This window comes from Corvus hawaiiensis, chromosome 3 (genome assembly GCF_020740725.1).
Source record: "Corvus hawaiiensis isolate bCorHaw1 chromosome 3, bCorHaw1.pri.cur, whole genome shotgun sequence".
NCBI lineage: Eukaryota > Metazoa > Chordata > Aves > Passeriformes > Corvidae > Corvus > Corvus hawaiiensis.
In genome coordinates this window covers 28238483-28256970 of record NC_063215.1, presented here as the reverse complement: position 1 = coordinate 28256970, position 18488 = coordinate 28238483, and the positions used below count along the sequence as shown (strand labels likewise).

General features: G+C 37.0%; 1 protein-coding gene across 4 annotated transcripts in view; it reads left to right on the top strand.

Moving 5' to 3' along the window:
* EYS (eyes shut homolog) overlaps positions 1–18488 on the top strand; it is an 860563-nt gene that overhangs the window by 397234 nt on the left and 444841 nt on the right. For all 4 annotated transcript variants that reach the window (XM_048297572.1, XM_048297571.1, XM_048297573.1 and 1 more), the window contains 3 exons: positions 4860–4956; positions 6096–6203; positions 6771–6916. In XM_048297572.1, coding sequence (XP_048153529.1) covers positions 4860–4956; positions 6096–6203; positions 6771–6916 — 351 coding nt within the window. The remainder of the gene's footprint in view (positions 1–4859; positions 4957–6095; positions 6204–6770; positions 6917–18488) is intronic.

The window sequence follows — 18488 nt, the reverse complement described above, 5'->3', positions numbered from 1 at the left end:
TGAACTAATGATTATGGGGCTGCTATGATATCTCTGCTGTTTGCAAACATTGGTTCATAAATAGTTCATGGTAAGGAGACAAATATCCATGATACTGTTCTGATGAGCAAAACAGTAGAGAGCTTGTGGCAAAAGAATCCTGTTAGAATCATGTTACCTGCAGAGGTCAATTCTGTAGTATTTCTCTGCAAGGGAATAAGGAGAAAATTACCATAACTGTGACAGCAGATATTTAGCTTCTGTACTCTGCATATTCCATCACTTTGTAGCTCCCGGAAGGCTCATAGATAAAGTTGAGAAATACAGGATTTCCTATATTTCAGAGAAACAGAAGTAAAAATAGCATCTGTCTCATCTTAAGTAACAGCTTTCCAGATGTTTCTTGACCTCATAACATTAAAGTTACTTTCATGCCATCTGAACAATTAAAAATAGAGTGAAGTAAGACTATATTTTTAAACACAAAGAATTGTAATAGCTTTCAAATGTTTTTATCTCTGTTAATTTCTGAAAGTCTTGAATATGTTATGTTACTACAAAAATTGTTAACCTTTATGAGATACTTCCTCAAATATATTTATACATATTCAATACATTCACAAATAAATGTTTTAAACTAATTCCTGTATCCCTTTGATTTAAAAAAACCTATTTGGATACCAGCAATACTTGTGAAATTCTGTTTACACCTTCAGTTTTTCTAATGTGACATAAAAAACCAGTAAAATATGTTTGACAAATAAAAACCATTTTACAGTAGTAAGCCTGTTATCATGCCAGTAATGTCATGATTTCCAAAATACTTTTATACAGTAATATTTTTGACATATTAAACATTTTAGAGCAGTTCCCCTCATTGTCTTTTTATTTACTCTTGAAACACATGAAACAACTTGGAAATGTCTCTGCATTTCTGTAAAAATTACACCCCCATATAAATTTTATTTTAAGTATCACAGATCACAGCTATGTGTGGCAGCAGTTGTAGCTTATACAAAATAACCTAATGTATTAAATTGCCCTTTAAATTGTGTATGGATATCATGTAAAATACAAGAGTCCTTATCTGTTAGACTCATGAAGTATCTCATCTTCAATCAGCACTACATAAATAAACTACCAATTCTTTTTAAACCAGTTCCATTTAGGAATGAGCGTTTTAACTAGTCTTCTGAATTTGAAGGTAATGTAATTGGTGACTGTTCAAGATTATCCCTAAAATAAATATTTCATTAATACCTTAATCCTAACACAGCAGTATTTGTTTTGAAGTTTGACCTCTTCTGTTTGTACAAGAGGTGTGCACAATGCAGCACTGCTTTCTTTTTGTAATTTACTCTGAAAACATATTTAAGGTCTGAATTAAAGTTGGCTTACTGTCATATGCTTTTATTGAAACATCCTTTCTAAAAGCTTCATAAATTCTAAATAGACTACAACACAGACATGCAGAAAATATGAATGAAATATTTTGGGATCCTTTTAAGAAGATTTGTGTGTTTCTGAATAAACATTTTAGTTGAAAGCAGGTTTTCATTAAATCTTCTCTTAAAATTGCTAGAAATGCTAAAAATTCCTTAGAAAAAGTCACTGCATTAGTTCACAAGTTTTCATTGTGGATCAAAATATCATCTAAGTAGTTGCCTGTAATTTTTAATAGTATATGTCATTATGAAAAAAATATAATGATTTCTTTAACAAAAAACTACTGACATAATTCGTCAGTAGATATAAGACAATAGCGTAGTAAATACTTAAATTGCTCATTTCATAATGTAGTAGATAGCCAGTAAAATTTTGTGATGAAAATGTTATTTTTTTCCATTCACAGGAAAAATAGATAAAATATAATGCCTGCAATATGTTTGCTTATTTTATGTCTTTTAAAGGCATTGATATGTTGCTATGGGCTGGAAAAATATGTACTACTGCATTCAAAAAATGTGTTTAAATAATGCTTTGTATATTCCCTTCTGTACTATTTACTTCAAAAAGACCATAAAATATTCATAACGAGTGAGGATGACAGGCAAAAGTAGAATGAGCAATGCCTCCATTTTCCATTTTATGTATTCCAATCTGATAACTGTGGTATTTTTTTTAAGATACTTGCTCAAATATTCTATCATATCACAAAAAAATAAGAAGCTATTTTGTATAAAAACTGTTAACATTTTTTTTCAGTTTTGCTTTATCTTCACAACCCTTCCATGATTACCTTATAAAGCTAAAATATGTCTATATGTATATTTATAATGTTACATTGGTTTACCTTCAGTGTGTGCTTTTCAGTGAAGTTCCATTTTCCCTGCCCATCAACACAGCCTTCCACTCAGTAATCAAATTTAGTTTTAGAAATTCCAAGCATCACAAATAAATGAGAAATTACAGATGCAGAAGTTGACTACAAATTATCCTGTGAGTCCCAGTCTCTTACATTCACTACGTCCCCCAATTTCTTAATTAAACCAGTTAGAGAAACATGTTATCATCTTTTCTGCCCTTACTCAGTGGCACTGGATGGCATGTATTGAACAGCTACTGAATATTTTGTGTGTCAGTGACTTCTGTCTACTCACACAACCAGGCCTAGTACTTAACTTGGTCTGTGGTGTACTAGTTTACAGTTCTGTTACCTTTCTTTTTTCCTTAATCAAACTACAGGCAGGAATAGATGAAGGTTCAGCAGCATTAAGATGCAGATTACACATGCTACAGCTAAGAAACGTATTTGGATGGTTGCTCTGGTTCAGGCCCATTTGCACATAACAAACTAAACCATTCAGAATACAAAGCTGCCTGTGCTGAGGGAGATACTTCAAATCTGTACAGTAGGACAGAATTTTTGTCCCCATTATGACAATTCTTTTACTGTTTTTTGGTTTTTTTGGGGGGGGTGGGGGTTGGTGGTTTTTTGGTGGTTTGTTTAGTTTTGGGCTTTTTTGGTTTGGTTTGGTTTTGGGGTTTTTTTGTGAAACCTACAAATAGGAAATAAGCGAGGGTATCCCTTCATGCTCAAGAAATTTCTGAAAAAGAGAATGACATCATAACAGCGTAAGTGACTATAATTGAAAGGTTAGTTTGAGATATGTTCCAGGCTTTATTTTTCCCACTTTGTTGCAGACATTGCTGTGAAACCTTCAGCAAATATTAAGACCTCCTTTCAGTCAGGTCTAGCCCCAAAAATTATTGAATAGAAATAATCCTGATAAGAAGAAAATACCAACTGCTTTGATGTGGGCTCATGTTTAGATCATATATTGGAGCACAGCAGAGATTTCTTTCTACAGCTTTCCCTGCAACTCTCATGAAGACACTTATTTCTTCCAGTAATGATTTTCTCTAGATAAAAATAAGCTGTATTATTCTAACAGTGGTCTTTCATTATTTCCCCACCTTCGTTAAGTACTTTGAAAATCACAAATACATAATATTAAAAAAATATATATATTATTCTTATTTGGGTATCTAAAAAAGTACATATAACAATTTTTGCTTATTTTTTTAACAAAAAATGCTGTAAAACCTTTGGCATATTTATACCAATATATACTGAATTTCAATGGCTATTTTAAATGTTGTTTTAATTTAATTTTTTTATTAAACCCTATTAATGGTCTTTATTCAACCTGCAATCAGGATTCGCATATTAGTCATACAATGCAAATAGTTTGCTCATTGCAATGGTTTAATTTCTCCATGAATTGAAAACAAATATATTGAATTAGTGCAAAATTCAACTAATTAGCTCTAGTGTCTCCACTGTATGTATAGAATTTTAACACAAGTATGTATTTAGCAGAACACCTATTTATGCAAATGCTATAAGATGTACTATGCTGTCTAAGAGCAGAAATAAGGTTCATGTGTCACTGAAAAGCGTCTTATTTCTCTTTAGTACAATTTCTGGAACATTTACAAAGGCAAATGTAATGTATTATGCAAGTAATGTACTGTGCAGATAAGATCTTAATCACATTTTTTCTTCATTTAAATATTAAAACCAGTTGTTTTTCTTTCTCAGCTACTGACTGCTTTGAATAAATGGGGTCCCTCTAAGTTCCACTACTCTCTGTAATATACTAATTACTGAATTAGCTTTTAGTTTCTGATTTTGTCCCATACTCTCCAAGAAAGCCTTTTCAGTCCCTTAAAATGGATTACATTTCCCCAGTATATTTAGCTAGGTGCTCTATCCCAATCTGTTCTCTCTGGTTCATTAAAGTACAATAAGACTTCATATACTGTCTGGACACTAACTTGTTGAAGCTAAGGAACAAAAATAATCAGAGAAAGTACTTTCAGGGTTACTTCTACTTGTAGTCCTGATCTTAGGGTCAATGAGCAGAAAGGGCTGGCTCCTCCAGAAGCAAAGGTCATCCAGGAGTGCCAGGCTGTCATGGCTTTCACTGTCTGGCAGTGTCTGAATGAGGCAGGCAGGGCAGGGCCACTGGCTGTGTCCAGGAGCAGCAGAGTATGCCAGATCGCCGGTCCAGCCTACAGGGAATGGGGCAGATCCAAAGTCAATCCAGGGAGCCTGTATGTAGACCAAAGTCAGCATACTGGTAAGCAGCACATGCCTAGGCACTGGCCATGGCTGCAACACAGCTCAGTCAGATACCAGGGCAAAGAGCTTCAGCTTAAATGCTCTAAAATGAAGAGATAGCCATTGCTAATGCTTCTCTCAGGCTTTTCTTAAACAGCTTTGAGTGCAGCTCAGGTTTCCCAGGCCTGCCACTTTCATTGTCTGAGTTAGTCCTGGGCTCAGATAGACAAACCTCCAAGAGAATCTGTGACCCTTTTATTTACATCAAGTAGTAGATTTCATTCATTCACAGTTAATGAAATCTGTGTTTCAGGATTTGAGGGTACTTACTGCGAAGTTAACAGTGATGAGTGCATCTCCCACCCATGCCAGAATGGAGGTCTCTGTGTGGATGGGGTCAACCACTACAGGTCAGGAAAATTATTTGAGTAACAGATACACAGTATGATACATGGATTTTTATCATCTAGCTTTTCCTTTGGTACTTTGCCTGTCTAATATTTGCTGACCTTCAGTGAAAGGGGGGGAGGGGGGGTGTAATGTGTTTGACAGTTACATTATAGTCTAAATCTTCTTGTGTGCAAAAAGTAATACATATACACCATAAATATGACCCCAAGAATTTATTGTAGGGCCAATTGAAATCATAAGAATTTAATTTTAAAAAGCAAACAGTTGTTGTTAGCCCAGTTACAACAGTACAATCAGTCAGAGTTGAAATTAATAGAAAAGCTTCATGAAGGATGTAGTTATAGCTGTTACATAAGAAATCTTGCAGTTAAGTCTCTTTGGTTATGATTACCCTCACAACATCTGTCTGCATCCTATGATCAGTGATTTTGTTCTTTCTCAAGAAGAACTGGCAGTCTTATTCCAAGTCACTGGTATCTGGAAGTCTTTGTCAGGAGAACTATGATGTTCACAGTGGGGGTTTTCTCATCTTCAGTCTCAGGCCTTCTTGGGTCCTCTAACTCACCAGCACCCCCAAGTCCTTCTCAGCAGGGCTGCTCTCAATGTCATCAGCCTGTATTGATACAAGGGTTGCTCTGACGCAGGTGCAGCGCCTCACACTTGGTCTTGTTAAACCTCATGCAATTCCCACGGGCCCACTTCTCAAGGCTGTCCAGGTCCCTCTGGATGTCATCCCATCCTTCAGGAGTGGAACACAAACATCATCTCAGGGTCTCACATGCTCACCATAGATGCTATTCCAGAGCTGAAGGGATAGCATGAGACGTATCAGTCAGTTGGCTGCAGGGCAGGTGTCAAAACAAGTGAAAAGCAGCTCAGGCCAAGGCAAGTTCTAAGTAAGCCCTAGCACAGTGGGGTCAACGCCTGTGGCCTTCAGCTAAGAATAATAAAAATCTTATTTACTGGGCTTCAGGTGCTGGACTTTTTGGTGCTTGTTAAAGTACTGCACTTTGCAATTATCAGTAAAAAGCAAACATGATTTTGGTACCATTTAATTAACACCCCTCAACATCTGCCATGTTTTTCTGGAATCTTTACAATGACCTAAAAAGTAATGTAGTGACATCCTTTTTGCTAGATGCTCATGCCAACATGGCTTTACTGGGACCCTATGTGAAGTGGAGATTAATGAATGCTTATCAAGACCCTGCAAGAACAATGGAACTTGCCTGGATCTCATAAACAGGTTAGTTACTACTAAATAAAACATGTTTCCCTGATTTCCTTATGTTAATTCTAGGTTTGGATGGAACCTTCACCACACGACAAGTTAAAATGGAGTAAGTAAATGCTACTGACTCAGTTTTTTGTTTCTTATGTGACCTTAAAGGAAGACAGACGGGAAAATTTCTTCATCACAACTTGTTCTTTTCCTCCTTATTTTTTTTTTCATTTGGAAAAAGACTGAAATAGAAGAAAATTGATCTTGAGTTAGACTGCTACAAGCCCTGTGTTTGTTCAACAGCACTTCACAAGTTATTCAGAGACTTGTGCCAGTAGATCATTAGCCCTTAAGTCATTCCTTATACCTTCAGTTAAAATTACTGTGCCAAATTTTTCTATTAATTTAACAAAAAGTAAATCACCGTCTTTGCTTCAGAAACATGGAAATGAGAAAAGTCTGTTCATTATTTTAATATGGATGAGGATTAGGGACACCAACTTGGCATCAGCAGATACATACGGCTTTAAAATATTGCAATAGATCCCACTGTTACTTCTGTTGACATACCTGATTTTCCCTTTTCTAAAGATTCCTTTGTAACTGTGCACCTGGATACTATGGGTCTCTGTGTGAGATGGATGTAAATGAGTGTGAAACTTTGCCTTGTTTACATGGAGGAAGCTGCATCAACAGGCTTGGAGGGTATTGGTGTCTCTGTCTACCTGGATTCACAGGTATGATCTACTCTTTACCACAGCCAAGAAGCTTATTTCACGGGTTTTACATGATTTTAATAATACAGCAAGAAAAAAAAAAATATATCCTTATTGGAGCATAAGTCAATATTAACTTAAATAGAATTTTATCTAATTCTTTTGAAGTAGCTCGATTATTTGTATTAAGACACCCATACATTCATTTGAAATGAGTTATTGTATAATACAAAGAAAAACAATGTGTATTCCTTTTAATTCAGCCAGGAAAAAAACTATTACCATAGATGCAGAGTAAATTTTGTAAACAATGAAATGCTACCTTGTCATTTGAATTTGCACAGAACCATAGCAGCACCTTGACCTGTTGGATCAACACCGTTGCCTTTAGTGTTAATCTTTACGTTTTTACACAATAATGACGAAATATTCAATGGCTAGAGATGCAGTAAAATTTCTCTAAAATGATGTTGACTTTTACTTAAATGCTCAGTCTGCTGCTGAACTAGTTTATACATAATGTTTTGATAGATCCGTCTTAAGTAACATGAAAACACACGGAATCATATGACTGTAGAAATATTTACAGTTGTTTCCTCAAGCTGAATCATTTCTGCATTCTTTCTGCATAAAATGTTTTTTCCTATCTATTCCAGCCTGTGATGAATGTCACATAATGTACAAGATAAAAAAGGATGCAATTTGCATCCACTGAACTGAGAGGAATGTAATTCTCCACAGAACAAAGAACAAGTACAGTTTTGGGTCTATATATATAGCTGTATATCCTTTCATTCACTACAAATCTTAGTCCACGTATCACTTGTGCACTGTTCTTCAAAATTATCCTTGAAATTTCAGCAAAAAATGAAAAATCTATATAATTCTCCTGCCTACATTTTTAAAGCCTCCCTCTGCAATATTTTCTTCAGATGGCCTCTGTTCTAAGTAGTACTCCTTGGGTGTCAAGAGAAGCTTCTGTTCATTAGGCAGTGGTGCTGCAGATATAATTTCTAATTAATAAATGTTAAAAGAGATGTCTTAACTTTTATGTATACATTTCTGCAAGAATTCCTTGTTATATATATAAAAGATAAGGCACCTGCACATGAGTACTTAGGAGACTGTAATCTGAAAAGGAACAAGCAATCTGCAGGTGTGCTTCTGTTGTGATTCTTCATTATTGACAAAGCAGTTTGACTTTAGTGCTTTCCCCTAACATATATAACCAACAAAGATAAGACTTTGGGTTTTGTTGGGGGTTTTTTGTGATTCTTTTTTTCCAATTAGCTGTAATAATTGTTGACTATTACAAGTAGATATTTTTGGTACAAATCCTGTTAGTATATTTACAAGGACAGTTGTTTCCTACTTAGTGTTAGTTATTTGCTAACAAGGGTACTGTTGTATCAAAGTGTCTATCAAACACTGAAAAATTACTCTAGTGACAGATTGCCCATCACTTAATTATAACCAGTAACTTTTTTTCCCTCCCTAAACTGACACTGTTTGGACAACTACAATGCATTGCACCACTTAGATTAAGTCCAGAATAATTCATGCAGTAAAAAGTGTAGCAGTTGAACTAAAGTTTTAAAATGAAGAGGCAGTGTTAGCAGGCCCAGAAATAAGTGAAAGTAATTTGACTCCAAAATGAGTATTTTCAGAGCAAGACATTGCTTTTCTGGATTATGAAGCAAAAAGCGCATATGTTGAGTGTTTGTTTCCCTGGCAAACATACAGAATTTTAAATTAGTTCTCTGAAAGTTTGAGTTTTTGAAAACACTATCTAACTACAAAATAGTAGTATTTATGGTACTGAATTTATAACAGTATAGCAAGAGTAATTCATTTAAATCTTTGAAAGATAGTTGTACTTCCACTTTCATCTTCCTTAATTTCATCAATTTAGGAACAACTTTTCTGTCGAGGACCAGTCCCCTTTAAAGATAGATGACAGTGTTAATTGTTCCAAATGATCAGTTGAATTAAAAAAATATTTTAATATACCCAGAACTTTAATCATTAACTATTAAAGTATCATACACTTATAAATGAATGGAAACTGGAAACAAATTACAATACGTTGAAATGGTTAGTCCAAATTATAGTAATATATTTCTTTTTATTATTAAATCTTATTTTAAATTTATTAACTTTTATTAGACATTCTGACTTTTTTCTGGTCATCATGTAATTTACTGTCTTAGGGAGGGCAGTCTTTAGACACTGATCTCTGTTGCCTCTAAAATTTTGGCATATAATGCATGTCTTAAAATTTTAATTTCTCCGTGAATTTATGTTATGTTGGATTTATTTTACATGATTTATAACTTTATTTCATTTTAAATAGATGTTTAACAAAAAATACATTAGAAATAATTTTTTAACTATTAAAATATAGGTTTTTTTCTCCACACTGCTAATATAAAATCTAATGCTTTGCACATCACATAGACTCTTAAAAGAGATTCTCACAGTTCAGATTAAAAATGCACAGGTGTATTCTGTCATGATTTCACTGGCAGCAACAATAGTCTTCCTAAGATCTAAATACCACTAATGCACCCTGGTTAAAATCCTTATACCAGATACTTTGGAGAATAAAACTTTGGTGATCTTTGATGATTGGGCATGTAAGAAACTGGTTTTTTCCTGGACCAAAATATGAAGTAAAGTGATTTCATAAAGCAGTTCTGAAAGTCCTAAGTAGAATAGCTCTTTCAGGACGACAGCTGTTACTGCTTACTGCTTGTACATTGGTGGTACCAGAGTGTTAGATATAAAAACATAAAATGGAAGATGCCTTGTGAGTCACTGAATCCAAAACTTGCTTTTTCTGAACAGCCATTTGTTGGCTGGAGTAATGAATGTTAGTGGTTATAACAGTAACTGTTGAATTTACACTTCAAATCTAAAGAAACAATCAATGAAACACTTGGCTTTGTAATGTACCATCTATGAGACTTAAGGTCCATAGAAGAAAGGCATTTTGAGTAAGAAAACACCATGCATCCATAGTCTTCTTTTACACCAAGATAGCCTTTGAAATATAGCCTTACTCAGGGACTCCTTTTCTCTATATGATTCCAGAATCCTTTGATTTTGTAAATGTTACCATAAATACATTTGTTCATAATCTAAGGACATCTAAGGCTACCTCAAAATTATTTTGGCTTGATAGGTTACCAAAGTTCTTCATTAGGGAATCCGAAGATACACTGTAAACAAGTGGAACTCTCATGACTGTTTGTGGAATTATAAATCAAATGAAATTTAATCAGCAAACTAAAACTAGAAGCAAAATATAATCTATGAGTACAGCTGTATCTTCATTGATACAAAATGGTCTGATGTTGCATTCTGACTGCACAACTACACAATTATGTCAAGAATAAAATTAGAAAAAATATATATCTCCATATTTCAATGAGTTCGATATTAAAAAATATTAATGAAAACACCGATATTAATTTCACTTCATATCCTAAGTATAAAGTTTTAGCAGGAATAAGTAATTAAACACAATGTGTTACAATCACTTGCCCTGAAGGTCACTTTCATGACGGAGGTGTTAATGACTTCCAAATCTTGCCATCTGAATAATCTTACATCAAAATATAATGCGGATGACTCAGACATGCCTCAAGTGAAGTAATTTTCATGTTCATGAAAAATTTATTTTATATTTAAATATAAACCATAAGTGTCTGGGTCATCAACTCTGCTGCAAAATGGATTTAATAATACAAGTTTTTTGACTCTAGAACTTTGTTAGTTTCTAATTGCTTAAATTGAAAGGATTCTAGGATTACCAAATTGTGACTGCCTTCATTGAAAGACTTGATCATTCTTAAGGCTTTACTTTCTGTTTTTCTTCATTTGAGGTTAAGAATTTAAAGGTCTCTGAAAGACTAAAGAGTTTGTGTTTTTTTAAATGTGTTGGGTTGACCTTGTCCTGCCGCCAGCTGATCATCTAGCTGTTTTGTCAGTCCCTCTCATCAACAGAATAAGAAAAGAAAGTAGAGATGAAAAGACTCATGGGTCAGTGACATAGAAAGTAACATCGAGTCCACCCTCACTAAGTTTGCTGATGACACCAAGCTGTGTGGTGCAGCTGACATGCTGGAGGGAAGGGATGCTATCCAGAGGGACCTTGCCACACTTGAGAGGTGGACCTGTGGGAACATTGTGAAGCTCAACAAGGCCAAGTGCAAGGTCATGCATGTGGGTCTGGACAATCCCAAACTGGAACTATTGGCTGACAAGAAGGTCAGGTCAGCACGACACGGCAATGTGCACTTGCAGCCCAGAAAGTCACCCATGCTGTGGACTCCATCAAAAGCAATACGGCCAGCAGGTTGATGGAGGTGATTTTCCCTCTCTACTCTGCTCCTGTGAGACTCCATGTGGAGTACTGTGTCCAGCTCAGATGTCCCAGCACAAGAACAACACAGACCCTTTGGAGTAAGTCCAGAGGAGGGTCACAAAAAAATGGTGACAGGGTTGGAGCACCTCTCCTGTGAAGACAGGCCAAAAAGGTTGGGGTTGTTAAGTCTGGAGAATAGAAGGCTCCAGGGAGACCTGGTAGCAGCCTTCAAGTACATACAGGAGGCCTACAAGAAAGCTGCAGAGGGACTTTTTAAACTTCACATAATGATAGGACAAGGGGGAATGGCTTTAAACTAAAAGAGGGAACTGTGTCCATCATGAGGCAATCCCTGGTCTCTTCTCACCGAAGGTGCCTTGCAGCTCCTCCATTAACACTTTCTCACTTCCAGTCAACATTAAAAATAAGATTTCAATGGCTAAATTAGAATGTGTATTAAAATGAGATATACAAATTCAAAATTCTCATTCCAGCTGCCAATTATTGGCTATCATCCAAAAGATGCCTAAAAATGACTAAGTACCATGAAGTCACTGATTTCAGTCATTTCTGCAGAGCAGCAATTATTTCTTAGGTCTAAATAGCTATTCAGTTAAGCACAGACCTACCCTTTCTGTCTTATCTTCTCTATGAGATGAGTACAAACAGACATTTGGAAGTGATTAAGTGTGTACTTAAGTTCATGTTAAATGAAGTCAAAACCTTGGCTTAAATAACAGCTTGTATTTTTATCTTTTAGATAATTTTTGAGGCCCAGTCTTCCTTATCATCGGCTTCAGAACCTGCTGTTCATCTTGTCTATGTGACAATGAAAACTCTGCTCTACTTTTTATACAACAGGCTGACCTAACAAAAAAGTCCCACAAAATCTAATAGATTAAAAGGCAGCGAAGTTTACTTTATCTTTTTGACCTTCCCAGCTGCTTTTACAGCTTTATACTGCCAGTCAGCTCTGGCAGTGATTGCATCTGCACTCCTCAAGCCTCTGCTTGCATTTCTTGCTATTGATATCCAGTGGAAGAAGAGTAACTACACTACTAACTGAAGTGACTACTTATTTAGTCACTGGAGAGGAATCTAATGGCATGCTCCCTGAGATGTTAAAGCAGCTTACATATAAAGAGGTGAAAACTGATTGGCACACTGAGAACAAATCCAACATGCAGAGTGACAGATCTGTATTTCTGTGCTAAATGTAGAGTTAGTGGTGTCTGCCTTTTAGTTTAAATATTAGAGCATTCATGTAAGTTTGGAGAATTTTAGGAACTTTAGGTTTGGTGAACACACCATCAGAAGGTTGCAAATTTGCTTTCTGCATTTTCCAGAGAAGTGCTATAATGTCCATGCTGTAAGTTAGTCTGATTTGTAAAGAAAGGAGAGGACACTTTTGCTGGACTTGTTGAGCTTGAACACTATTCAGCAAAGATTTGCTAGGTCAGAAAGAACCTAGAACAGTAAAGTGTAATCTCATTGAGTCTTTGGCTTGAAGTGACAAGTCTGGACTGCTGGTTGTCTCTCCTGGGAGAGAAGGTCAGGACACAAACATTCTTTTTCCTCTCAAAGTGACTTATGGCCTACTAAGTAGAGCCTTAAGACATACTTTAAACAATTAAATCTTAGTCTGGTAGCAGCTTTGCTCCATTGCTGCTCCTCCTTATTCATTGAAGAGAGTGTTCAAGAAGGTATGGCCGACAGGATGAATAGGAAACACCTGACTGAGCTCAGATGCAGAAAGGAAGCACACATCCAGTGAAGGGAGCAGGGATGGGCTACTTAGGAGAAATATTAAGCCATTACCCAAGTGTGCAGAATTGAAATTTGTAGATACAAAAATGCTACTAGCGAGGATTTTCTTGCTATTTTCTAAGTCCGTGAGAGACTTTTCTCTCATGCAGAAGAGGTAGCAGGGAATGTAAACAACCAAGCCACCTGCAACCTTGAAAAGTCTTGTTTATGGTATAGTAGAAAAATATTTTGACAATGGATGTTTTAGAATTCTAGCCAATCACCCCAAGGGGTGGCTGATCCTTTGTTCAATTAGACTATGAAGAAAAAAGTCTATAAGAGAGTTTGTAAAATAATTAAATAGATCAATCTTGCCGCACAATTCCTGCCTGCTGGATCGTCTCTCCTCCTCCGCCCTATGGCTGCGGGACACGGTGATATACCCTAGGGCCCAGGCCTGCAGTAATAGAAATTGGGAAAGGAAAAGAAAAACTAGACCTGAGAATAATGTGCAAAGCCACAAGAAAGCCTTTTATATATACATTAGGTGCAAAACGAAGCCCAATAGAAAAGTGGACCTATTTCTCAGTGAGGAGGGGGACCTAGCAACAAAAGACATAGAAGAGTCTGTGGTGTACAAGGGTTTCTTTCCTCAGGTTTTATGACTTAAGACCAGTCTTAAGCCTCCCAGGGTTCTAAGGCCTGTGACAGAGTTGAGGATACTCCCTTTTTAACAGGTCTCCTGATAGAATATGATCAATTCACCACAGCCAACCTTTTACCAATCTAGTTGTCCACCCTTCCAGACTATAAAGTCCTAACTCGGGTATGGGAATATTGTGGGAGACAGAGTCAAAGCCATGCTAAACTCAGGATAAGTGACATACACTGCTAAGAGCTCCAGCTCTTCTTCCACTAACCAGTCATTTCATCATAAACTGCAACCAGACTATTCAGGCAGGGTTGTCCCTTGATAAACGAATAGAACCACAGTTTGGGTTGGAAGTGACCTTTAAAGATTATCTAGTCTAACCCCCCTACAATGAGCAGGGACATTTTCAACTCAGTCAGGTTGCTCAGAGCCCTGTCCAGCCAGGATCTGATTGTTTCCAGGGATGGGGCACTTACCACATCTGGGCAACTTGTTCCAGTGCTTCATCACCCTCATTGTAAAAAATTTCTCCTTTATATCTAGTCTGAATGTGCCCTCTTTTAGTTTGAAACCATTGCACCTTTTCCTATTGCAACTAGTTCTATTAAAATGTCTCTCCCCATCTAAGTCCTCTTTAAGTATTGAGAGTTTGTGATAAGGTCTCCTCGGAGCCTTCTCTTCTCCAGGGTGAACAACCCCAGCTTCTCAGCCTTTCATCATAGGTGTTCCAGCCTTCTGATTATTTTTATGACTGTCCTCTAGAACTGCTCCAAAAGGTCTCACACCTTTCCTGTGCTAAGAGCTCCAGAGCTGGGTGTAGCACTCCAGGTGGGGTATCACCAGAGCAGAGTAGAGGGGAAAAATCCCTTCCCTCACCCTGCTGGCCACACTGCTTTTGATGCAGCCCAGGATGCGACTGGCTTTCTGGCTGCAAGCTCATATTGACAGCTCATGTCCAATCTTTCTTCCACCAGTATTCCCAAGTTCTCTGCAGGGCCACTCTCAATCTGTGGTTGTTTCTGTTCACATTGCTCTTCTATTACCTAGAAATGGCTTCCACCAGGATTGTCTCCATGATCAGACTAAACTGAGATTTGTTGCTCCCCAGATCATCCTTTCAGCTTTTCTTGGAGTGATAAGTGCAAAGTTTTCCTTTCCTAGTCACTGAGTACCTTCCTCAGTTTCCATGTCTGTCAGGCATATTAGCAAATAACCTTTCAAGGACATAAGCCAGTTTTCTCAGCACCTTCAGATTCAGCCCATAGGGTACTGAATTACAGGAAATAAATACAAGAATTGAGTACCAGAATTTGTAATGCAGTGCGTGCGGTTCAGTGGGGAGATCACTGCGTTTTCCCTGAAGCGTCCCTGGCAAGAGATCACTCAGGTGGTGCAGTACAGCACTCCAGCAAGCTTACTCCTTCCCCCCGCATGGCTGTTTAGGCACGGATCTCACACACACACACACACGCCAGATAGCTCAGAGTTACCAGAGGCACAGAGTCAGGAGGGCTCTCCCACATGGCATTTCCACGGACGAGGTTTATTTCACCCAGCCACGAAGGGAGACCAGGGGCAAGAGCTGGCGAACAATGCAGACCCAGAATTTTGTACTAGAGCCAAACCAATGAACTGAAGGCACAGGGGCGGTACAAAAGCAGGACTAGGGAAAGGGAACCAATGAGAAGAAGTAAAGGACGGAGTGGGGGACCAAGCCAAGCATGTAGCCACATAGGCAGATGGGAGAGGTAGTTTTCTTGTACCCTGAGTCCTGTGAGTTATTTATACTTCGCTAACCCGCCAGCGAGTGGTCTCACCAGAGCTCTCTGGTTCTTCGACCTTCACTACAACAAATTTGTTTGGCCCAGTGTTCTGTATGCTACAACAGAAACCAAGTTAGATTATTGTGTCTAACCCAAGTTCACTATTTTGATGTGACTTTTTCATAAATTGATTTCAAATATTTTGTTTACAGTAAGCTTTAGCAACAGGAGAAGGTAGTCCAGAACATATTTTCTTATTTGAGGAAACAATGACTTTATGTGGTCTGTAAAACTTATCATACCAAATAGCAGTGACCTCCAACTAGTAAGAGAAAGGTGTAGTTTCAGAGGAATGAAGTTACTGAACAGCTGAAAATCTTATTTGTAAGAAGAAAGGTCTCAATAGTGTATAAAAAGTCTCTGGTCCTTAAGGAGACAAAGTCAATGATTACCTAATTTTTTATAGAGATTATGCTCAAAATATGCAATCTGTTCATAATGAGTATTTGGCAACAGAAACTCTCACTGTATATACAAATAAAACCTGTGATTAGGAACTTGGATGATAGTACACTCCCCTTGTTTAGTAAAATATAATTGTTTTGGGTTACAGATCTGTGCCTTTATGGAGAAAATTCCATAAATTTTGGCAAAGAATATCTAAATGTGAAGTGTTTGTTCCTCATTATTGTCTAATTTAAATGTATGTAGTATAGCAGTTCTAAGGTGATTTCATCAAGGTGTTCTACAGTTAATTACTATTTATCTTCAAACAGAAACAGCTTCTTTTCTGGATTTATAGAAATCAGTAAAAGAGGAATAAAATAAGTTCTACTTCTATTTTTGACTGCTTAAAAGAAACAGCAAGTTATTTATGAATTCTCTTTAAGAATAGCAGCTATGTAGGGAACACCAGTTCATAATGATAAAATGGACACTGTTCATGCACTCATGTGCATGTCAGGGCTTAGACCCATTTCGCATTGTACCCACTGCCTAAAGCGGTGTCATGGATTGGGAGAAAATCTCAATTTGAGTCTCACACTTTCCTCCAAGTTTCTTGCTCGTTCATAGTTACTAAATTAATAAGGGGTTTCAAACAACTGCTGCTGCTTTTTGCATACGTTACTCCATGTTGACCAGAACAAAGCCTTGAAACCAATTCTTGCATATAATGTAAGATTATGATGACTTATTCTCCCTCAAATTCTCTTTCTTTCTGTACCTAGTCTGCTTAATAATAACAATAATTTATACCAAATGAGAAAAAACAAACAAGAAAACTTGAAAAAAGAGCAAGAAACAAAACCAAAATCCTAGAAGAAATATTTTCAATATAAGATACTCGGTTGGTGAGACATCTATTCATTGTGTCAGTTTATGTGAAACGTTGTTCCATTTCAAGTAGGTCTGGAAATATTTGAGCACAATTTTTAATTCATTAGTGAAAATGGAGGAAGGTGATCTGTTAGACTCATACAACTGACAGCGGTAAGCATATTTTATTGTCACAGTTCAAAATTTGCAAGCTATATGGAATGGAAGAAAAAAAAAAAGGCTGTATCAGAAGGGTGCAGCCCCAGAGTAATATTTTTCTCCACAGAGGCATGGCAGTAAAGTCATTGTGACATGGCTGAAGCAGTTCCACTGCTCAGAATATCTTTCCTAGAGACTCTAACTCTTTAATGCACTATACTACCTAGACAAATGCTGATAGTTCTGTCCTCAGTTTTCTAGTTTCTGAAGTCCTTCAGCACCTAACTTTCCTTATGGATTTCATGGAAAGGCTGGTTACCTCTCTAAAAATGATGGATTTTGCTTAGGCATTCAAGAATATTGACACTGCTCTTGTAATTTCTGTCTTGTTGCAACAATGTTAATAATAATGATAACAACAACAACAGCAACAACAAGAATTCCTTCAGGAAACCATGCCTCACAAAAATAGAATCAGTGTTAAACATTGTATCCTAATTATGGAAGTGATGTTGTGATGTTTTGTGGTTTGCCTTATGTTTTAGATCATGATGCTGTATTTACTATGTAAGTATCTTTCTTAGGACAAACACATATTATTTAACAGAACAGAAATATTTAATAGAACTGAGACAATGCCCAGCTAAACAGATAATAACTGAAACAGGTAGCATAAATATAATCTATGAGATCAGTGTCTAATGTTAAAGCATATGTAGAATCCTTTCCTGAAACGCTTTTGCTTGAAATGAAGAATTCAGAGGGTAGGACGGTCTTGTGAGAACATTTGAGAACTTGTGGTAAAGTGAGGCAAGTGAGCACTTCCTCATCACTGGTGAGGCTGTACCTCAAATCCTAGGTTCAGTTCTGGGCCCCTCACTACAAGAAAGACATTGAGGGGCTGGAGCGTGTCCAGAGAAGGGCAGTAAAGCTGGTGAAGTGTCTGGAGCACAATCCTTATGAGGAGCAGCTCAGTCTCTTCTCCCAGGTAACAAGTGACAGGATGAGAGGAAAAGGTCTCAGGTTGTGCCAGGGGAAGTTTAGATTGGATATAAGAAAAAAATCTTCACTGAAAGGGTGGTCAAGCATTAGAACAGATTGCTCAGGGAAGCAGCGGACCCACTATCACTGAAAGTGTTCAAAATGCATGGGAGTGTGGCACTTGGGGATATGGTTTAGCACTGAACAGAGCAGTACTAGGTTTATGGTTGGACTCAATGATCTTAGAGTTTGTAGTGGGTTGGGTTTGTAACTGGGCAGAAACACCAATTTAAGTGTAGTGGTTTGGTCCAAGATACTCATTACTGTTTATCTTCTGTGAGATAAGAATTAGGAGAAACGCAAAGCAGGCACCAAACTTGAAAGAATATAAAGAAGTTTATTAACAGACCTAAAAGAAGAAAAAAAAAAAAAATACCACACCTTCAGAACTCTTCTCCTCCCCCCACCTTCCTCCATTCTCCCACTGACAATGTAAAAAGACAACCCTTACGATATTCAGTCTATTTACCACTTCCATAATAACCTTGTTCAGTCCGTTTAGGAAGAGGAGTCTCTCTTGCCCATGCTATGAACACATTATCACAA